The 8835-nt window shown below is 34.7% G+C and overlaps 1 protein-coding gene across 1 annotated transcript in view; it reads left to right on the forward strand.

The window, feature by feature from the left end:
- LOC119635427 (ubiquitin-60S ribosomal protein L40) overlaps positions 1-345 on the forward strand; it is a 1763-nt gene extending 1418 nt beyond the window's left edge. Inside the window, exon 2 of the mRNA XM_038030234.1 lies at positions 4-345. Coding sequence (XP_037886162.1) covers positions 4-297 — 294 coding nt within the window. The 3' untranslated portion in view covers positions 298-345. The remainder of the gene's footprint in view (positions 1-3) is intronic.
- The last annotated feature ends 8490 nt before the right edge of the window (positions 346-8835 follow it).

Below are 8835 nucleotides of genomic sequence, written 5' to 3' on the forward strand. Positions count from 1 at the left end.
CAGGATAAAGAAGGCATTCCTCCAGATCAACAACGTTTGATTTTCGCTGGTAAACAATTGGAAGATGGGCGGACTTTATCGGATTATAACATACAAAAGGAGTCGACCTTGCACTTGGTACTCCGTCTCCGTGGTGGTATAATTGAGCCATCGTTACGTATTTTGGCCCAAAAGTACAATTGCGATAAGATGATTTGCCGCAAATGTTACGCGCGCCTGCATCCTCGTGCCACCAATTGCCGCAAGAAGAAATGTGGTCATACCAATAATTTGCGTCCTAAAAAGAAGTTGAAATAAATTTATGGCTTCATAATAAAAATAATTACGGTTATGAAATTAGTCCAATAAAAATCATTGCAACGGATCAAATTTGTATATTATTTTACTTTTTTTTATTTAACCAACCACTCAGGAAATGCCTCGTACACACATATCCATGATCACGATCAGGAAGTATTAAAATTAGAGGAATGAGGAAACAAATATGCGCTCAATTTGAAACCGGACTCATCTGGAATGGCGAGAAACTACTACATAAGGTTGTTTAATGCGCAGTCAGGGCAGTGAAAAAGCGACGAATCGAGATTACGTTTTGTGCGGTATATGAGCGTTTCCGTAACGAGCAGATGTACTCGGGTGAAAACACCTCCGCACTCCTTTTAATGAGTTTGATTGTTGGATAAATGTATTTTATTTTTTTTCGTCGAACACTTGTCGCGCAAGTACCTGGACATAAGCACAGCAGCGCCTACGTTACGATGATAATGCTCAAGAGTGTCGAAGGTCTTGGGTGTACTTTCGTTCTCGGTGGAAATCTGATCTTGAGTGCCTTCTAAGTGGTCGAGAGTCTCCAAGCAAGATCCTCACACTGACGCCTATCAGCTGGAATGTAATGTTTCGCATTCCTTTAGAATCCTTTTCAAAAAAGCTTTACCTACCTTTTCCGCTATACATGCCATATCTACACGAACAAGTCCATAAAGTTTTTATTCTAAGTCGTTTCCATTATGATCTCACCAAAGTGATCGAATTTCATCTTTCATACCCATTCATTCGCATATACTAAGCGCACTTTCATAGTTTGAACGCATTCCAGTGTCCATTTGACCCTTTGCTTGAGAATCTGACTTAATACCTGATGTTTGGTGGTTATAAGATCCCTATATAAGCGTTTTTGTTTAGTAATTGTTGTTGGTGGATGGATCGGAAGAGTGTTTCCTTTGGAAATTTTTTCGGCGAGTTCAGTATCAACATCGAAATTTTGTTCAAGTCATTTAATTTTTGGCTTCGGGTCTCTTTGTCCGTTCTTAAGTCTTTCTAACGAAACAATGGTTTAAAGAGCGTTGTTACCACTCATATGAATGTCGTTGCCTTGTGCACATTATATCAGGCGTTAAACAAATTAAATTCTTTTTTCCAAATTTCTTCGATCGATAAGATCAATATCTGCCAATATGTTAAGCTGTGAGTTAAATAGTTAATAAAACTGCATATTTACTTTTCAGGTATTTATATATGTTCATTTTGATCCTCATATGCATATTTTCAAATTTTTGCTAGAGTTCCTGCATCTTCGCCTTAGTTCGTAGTAAAAGTGATGCGATATAAAATCATATAACGTGACATTTAACAATAAAACAAAACTAGACGACGAAAAAAGTGTAAAGTTTTTAAATTTCATGTTTGATGCATTATTGAACCGCCGCCTTATTGGTATGTGTGCAGATAATGCTGTAATAGGCGTCCATCACGATAGTTGTTGGCGTTAATAAAATCGTGAGCTCTTTTTTTGAGAGAGACATGTAGGTTTTTGCTGTGAATAACAATCTTCAAGGATAAAAACGTTAACAGCTTTCCAAAAAAAGCCTTTTTCAAATTTTCGAAACTAATGTAAGATCAATCCGAACTGCAACAAAATTGTGAAGTAGTTTCGCTTTATGTTTTCATTAAAATAAAAGGCCACGGCTCACCAATAGGTACCCTACATCACTTCGTTTAATCGAGTGTTTCATATAAAGACTTTTTCCAAATGAGTCGTTATATGGGAAGTGGCCGAAATATTTGTCTGCACCGAATTATTTTGGATAGTGTAGATGAAACACAAGAACTCTTGGACGGACGGTCAGATAGACGGACAAGCTTAGATCAATTCAGAAAGTGATGATGTATCGACCGGTATATTAAAAAGAGGGTTTGTCTTAAGCACTTTTGGGCGTTACATGTGTCCGCGCAAACTACCTTTGCACCGCAAGTGGTCTAACAAAATTCGAGATATTTTTTGCCATCAACTATCAAAATAGCGACACAATGGGTAATTTTAAGTAAGCTTTTGCGACGTTTTTTGACTTTTAGCAATATGTTTAGTAGAAATCCTTACGCATGATTTATTGAATTGATTTCAATTAAATTACAAACCTAAAGATTTACATAACCCCCCACTCAACAAGTTTGTAGGATGACATAACGATGTTGGCCGACTGTTGACAAGTCTATATGTCTGCTAGAGAGTAGCGACCTTCATAGGAAAATTGCAATCCGTAGGTTTAGCTCAAGATTGAATGGCTAGACAGAAAAAAAAGCTTCAGAATCACTTTCAAGTTGTTATGGGTATACATCCGTGCAAATTTAATATCCAGGCGATGTATGGCATAGAAAGAGGAAATGAGTCACAAGATCACGACTGATAAAGTCGAAACTAATATGCCGACGAGCAAAAGAGTTTCGTTTTATTCCCCAATTTTGTTGAACGATTGTTGATAGAAATGCTTGTACCTTCTTTTATGCTATGTCGTCTTAATCAAAACTTAATGATAAAAAGCTGAGTTAATTTAATGTCTTCTTTTTTTTCATCAGCTGAGCTTATACCCATATAACTAATAAAAGTGGTCGTTATATATAACTATGGAGATCTGCTTGAAACTAGTTTTGTCGTATAAGAGTGCTCTTATGTAAGTTTTTGCACTCATGCACATACTATCTTAACTCATAAATTATTTAAGAGATTTCGTTCTCTTGTGTATGCTTTAAAAAAATTCACCACATTTTCTTTTTCTTCTTCTTTTTGTTTTTTCCAATGTTTGCTCTGTAATATTTAATCGTGTTGATGTACTGTTCGGTATGAGTTTGCAAGTGTGCAAGTTATATATATATATATATGTATTTGTGTGCGATCATAAAATTCCCACAGGAATTTAATATGTTAGCCTATGTGCTTACCGCTGCTATTGTGTATTTCATTAAGAGCAGAATGCAGAAAATAAAAATTAAAACAGAACGGAAAAGACAAGGTAAACGTATAACATATGTATGCTATTACTAAGCAGTGCAGAGAGCGGAGAGCCGTGAAAGGGGGCCAGCATATGCTGCAGTTCATTAAAATTGTATTTAGTTTAAATTGCATGCATTACCTTAGTGTGCGAATTTATATGAATTGCAAGTTTACCTTGGTTAAGTAAAAGGAATATAAGTGAATCTGGAATCATTGATGGAAAACACACAAAACAAAATCCACAAAATGAAATAACCACGATTGATGGCAGCAGGTCAAAAACTTGGCCGTTGTATTGCAGTAGTTGTGCAATGCTATGCGAAACCTATAAAATCCAGAACATTTTGTTAGCCATAAACAAAAAAGAAAAGCAAAAAGAAAAACAAAAAAATTGAAGCTAAAAAAAATGCTAGGAAAAGTAATCTGGCGCAGGGCTGGCCATATGACCGACCAAAGCAATGCAATGGCGAAGGAAATGAAACCACGGTCGATGTTTGAAGAAAAATGGAGAAAATTTAAAAAAAAAACAAAAAAAAGAACAAGAAAAAAATAAATAAATATGCATCCAAGAATGCTAAAACAAATTTGGGGAAAAATAGAAGCATAAAAAAAATACTATAGGAATGCATGAGAATAACAACAACAACAACAACAAGAACAATAGCGACAATAATAGCAACAAAAGTAACAACGACAAAAATTTTGAATAAAGGGAAACTCAAGTAGCGTTATGTTGACGGTCAAGAGGAGAGCTTGTATGTAAAAGATAAACTATATTAGGTTTTCAGTTCAGTTTGCCGTTGCTGCGTTGTCACTTGCTCGTTCATATGTATGAGAATTATAATTGCATGTTGAGGGATTTTATTTCATATATGCTTGCATACATTTATGCTTGCAGTTCACTTCAGTATATGTGTGAGAGACTATGAGAATTAAAAAAAAAAAAAAAGAAGTGGAATTTGTGGTTTGTTAAAGGAATCTTTTAATAACCGTTATTGGTTCAAAGAGCAACGTTACTACCAGAGGGGAAAGAGAACATACGGAACATATAACGTGCAATAATTGAAGTGTAACCGACATAAACACATGCTGTCAGAGAGGAAAAATAGTAATATGAGACCAATATGAAATTTAATCAGCTGAGATTTAAAATTTCTCAAACATAATAAATAGTGAATGAAAGAAGGAAAAGCGTATATATGCATATATGGTGGACACATGCATACGAAATGTTTATATGTTTTACGAAAAATGAACACGATTACCCTAAAGGAGCTTTTTTTTTTTTGCAATTGATCGCATTTGGTTTTTGCTAGATTTAAGTTAAGTCATGTGTTACGATTAGATTCACGGGGCATAGTCTACTTAGCAATAAAGTGCATTTAAGCTAGAACGAAGAGAGTATTTGTGGAACCTCTTCAAATTTAAAACGTCCGAAGATTTAGTTTAGGAGGGTTAGATGGTGAGAGTCCTATTACTCAGACTTCTTATCTTGTCTTCTAAATATGCCAATTTCTCAGAAATCCCCAATACTGTCGAGAAAAGCTCCGCCTAGGAGGATCTGTTAGCAATCGTACGATCACTACGACTACGACTTTGGCGTAGGACGACGTATGAGCTGGACGCGTCGAATTTGCCCACGTTGTAAAACTCGTTTCAAAAACATTTGTAAGCAATCTGTGTGTTCGTCCAGGAACCGTTATCGGGGAATGGCAGCGATTGTTACTATTAAGTTCGCGTAACGTTCGTGGACCATGAATAATGCTCCCTCTGAATAAAGCTTAGTCTTCTTCTGAGTAACACTTATTCATTGTCTAAATGCGTCGCTTTGTGGAGAAAGCATTTAGGTTTCAAGAAACAATATTTTGCTGTTTGCTAAGAATCATCTGTTGTTGATTTGCTGGCTCGCAAAGCAAGAGGAACATGTCGGAAAGCAAGTGTATAAAATAGTTGTAGATCTTCTCCGTCTGGAAGTACAAGGTATGCTCAAAGAAAGAAAACTAATTTATATTAAAGAACAGGAAAGGAGTTGGTACACTAACAACTTATTCCAATATATTGATCGTAACTTTTTATGCTAATCGCGTTACTTTCTATCGCGGGCGTATAGAGAAAGACAAACGACGAATACAGAATAGTTTCACGTAAAAGTTCAAATCTTCCCGAAAGCAAATTTTGGTCATAGAATAGTGAAATAATTTTTATTGGTGCATACAACTATCCGATATCAGATGTAAGTATTTCCGATGATCACACAGAGATGGGGTAACGATTGTTCCGAATAAATACTATCAATATTATCACTTCTCTGCTCAACGACTTGATATCAATTTGACAAATTATGTACTTGGTAACGGAAGTAATGGTTTGCCACAGTATTGATGTTCTTCAGCCAAATTTGCAGAAAGCTTAAAAATTAGAAGAAGTCGGTTTGTTTGTACTCTACTTGGCTTTTTAGCCTGTGGTATTTGCCCTGTGTTCTCTCAATGCTGCTTAATCTGTTCTTGTATGGTCACTCGTATTTCAATAATTCGACCTGCTCCTAATACAAAGTTATCGATTGCATTCGAGTTCTTTCCGAACCTTCCCGGGCTTATCCTACTATTACTTACTGATTTTAACTATTTTTATTATTGTTAAAAAAACTATTGAGTAAAAAATGTATATAATTAACATAGAAACATAGACATTAAAATTAATATTGAATACAATTTGAAATTGGGTTTGATATTAAAATTGAGTTAACACTAGAACTATCGAGGACGTCATTTTGATCTTTTTAATTTTTTCTTCAAAAAAGTGATTTTGCCGCAAGTAATGTTTGAAAATTTTTCGATGACTTTTCTTTACATGAAAAGACCTCTAAATATATGTAATCGGATGTAACCGGTCTAGTCTTCGAGACCTAGAAAAAGGGATCATTTCGATCTCCTATTTTTATGAAACTAACTGGATATCTTTAATCGATGAACTGATGTTTATGCCAAATTTCAGGTTCTTAACATCATTTTTGAGGCTGTAGCGATTTCCCAAGAAGAGGCGATCAAAATGATACCTTTTGGTAGAAATATGTACACGAAAGATCGATCATATGGCGATGGTTTGAGTAATCATGGTTGAGTACGCTGGGGTACTCGTGCTTCTAATGCTTCTTTCAAACTCGGTATCTAGTGAAACATTTGTCTTTGCCCGTTGTCCTTGCTAGGCCAAACGGTCTTTCTATGTGACGATTTATTCTTGGTATTCATGGTAACAACAGGGCGTTGTTGTTCTATATTTTGCTTTGGTTTTTTATTTATTTTAGTTTTCTTTTTTTTTTCAATTCTTTTCTAAAATATACAATAAAATCTTAATTGGCTGTAACTTGGCGTAATCAGCTTGACTTGCGAGCACTTTTCGATTAACCCAGATATTGTGCAAATTGAAATTACGTACAGCGCTTTGGCACATAAACCGAATTTAATTGAAAAGTAAAGACTGAAATTAATTAAAGGCATTGGAAAGAAAACTTGATATACTTACGGAATGATTAAAAAAAAAAAAAAAAAGATAGAGGTAAGAAAAAGCAGCTTGTCAGCTTTGGATCGTACACCATTAAGCACTCAATTGCAATAATGTGAACCGTATGTTTTTCATTTATTATTTTCTTCGATATTCTCTATTCACTCCTTGTTCTTAATTTAAAAATTACTTTGCAGCCTTGTTGTTGTTGTATATGTTGTGACATAATAAATGCTATTGCGTTGTTGTCTACTCTTCTTAAAATGTCACTAATGGAGCGCACTAAATAAAAGCAAAGTAGAGAGCTTAAGAAAGCGCCTTATAATGTAAACATTAAAGAAGGAGATAAAAATTACGAAAAAATACGCTCGAAAAGAAGCCTATAAATAACGTAATGCGTTGCCAAAAAAAAAAATCTCAGGGATTTACTGGCAAAATCCTAAGGAGGTCTACCTTTAATTCATTCATTCAATTCGCGTTCCCATTGATTAATATTTAACTGTAACCAAAGCTCCATTGATATAAGCTTTTCCTGTTCTTAATGTGCGAACCCCTGTCTATTTATTCATTTATTTTATTTGCAAATGCAATTCTGCTAAAATTAATTAACAGTCAAAATGAATTGACTTTTGAAAGTATATCTTGTGCTATTTATTATTAATAACTGTTAAAAAGCACATTAAGAAAAGTAAAGAAGAAAAAGTGACGAAAAGTAAAAAGAATAAAATTTATGTATAAATAAGTAAAAGACAAAATATATGTACACATCTTGCTCAGAGTGAACCCCTAAGCCTTTGCAAACAAGCGAGCAGCCGATAATATATATATATATAATAAATATCCGCATAAGTGGCTGAGTAGCCTAGAACAGTGACTGCCAGCACATTACTTCGATCGTTGATATAGTGCTTGCTCAGTTGGTAAAGGTATAATTCATATCGATTCGTCTTGTATCAGCTAGGCTGCAAAGGACTCTGAACGTGTCGAAAAGCTCGTATATACTACTATGTTCAAAAAATAAGAACAATATTCAAGTTAAATTGCGCAGGTATGGCAAGACCTTGACATAATGGTATTGCGTCTGAGGGGATTACTTTGAAAGCGACATAAATAGATTTAAAAAAGGAAAAATTTAATTGGTCTTGCTTTTTGGACGCAGCATGTCTACATTGGCTGAGTTTTATGAAAATAAAATTCTTAGAGAAACGGTTGGGAACATTCAAGTCAACCTCACCCGGCAATCTCGACGAATCGATAGTAGTAGTAAGGTTAACAAAAGTAATTTATTTTCATAAGGAGGTAAAGAGGCAAACTGGTCTTAACTCAAATTCGTAAAGGCGCGGAATTGCCTTTGAACGCATTCGGTTGAATCTCCATCGCACCTACAGGAACGAGAACACACAGTACGGAGTCATATTCAAATGGTTATCCGGCTTTTTTGTAATGTAAGCTTCATTAGGCTCTTTGAACCACCGTTTAATGATATCTAGCGCAGATTGAGTTTTATTTAAACCGAACACAATGTACAGATTAAAGCCTACTCTTCGATCGAATGGGTCTCCTAAATCCCTGAACGAATCTACATTTTCCAAGTCATATGTTGATATCGCAGAATACAGTTTATCAGAACGGTACGGTTACAATCGCGAAAACTCGTTTATGAAATTGGAAAAATTATTATCTTAATAAAATTCTTTTAATTTTTTTTTCATTCTGTTTTTTACTATACCGTTACCAGTTGCTTGATACCTTTGATTATTGATTGTATTTCTGTCTTCATCATTCAAAGCATTGGGTTTATTACAAATTTTCTTTTGCATTATCCCTTATGTTTTGTTTTCCTTTTCCTCTTTCATTTTCCTTTTTTTCTATTTTTTTTCTATTTTTAAATACCGCAATTTTCAATTACTTAATGAGTGCATTAGTATGATTAAATATTCGATACGTTAGCTATAAATTGAACGTATGCTGCATTGTGCATAGTATTATCGCGACACTGTAATGCGTTGGGTAAACTACATTATGTTACAATGTCGGGCTCGTATTAACGTTCATTTTCATTATCA

This window comes from Glossina fuscipes, unplaced genomic scaffold (assembly GCF_014805625.2).
Source record: "Glossina fuscipes isolate IAEA_lab_2018 unplaced genomic scaffold, Yale_Gfus_2 26, whole genome shotgun sequence".
Lineage (NCBI taxonomy): Eukaryota > Metazoa > Arthropoda > Insecta > Diptera > Glossinidae > Glossina > Glossina fuscipes.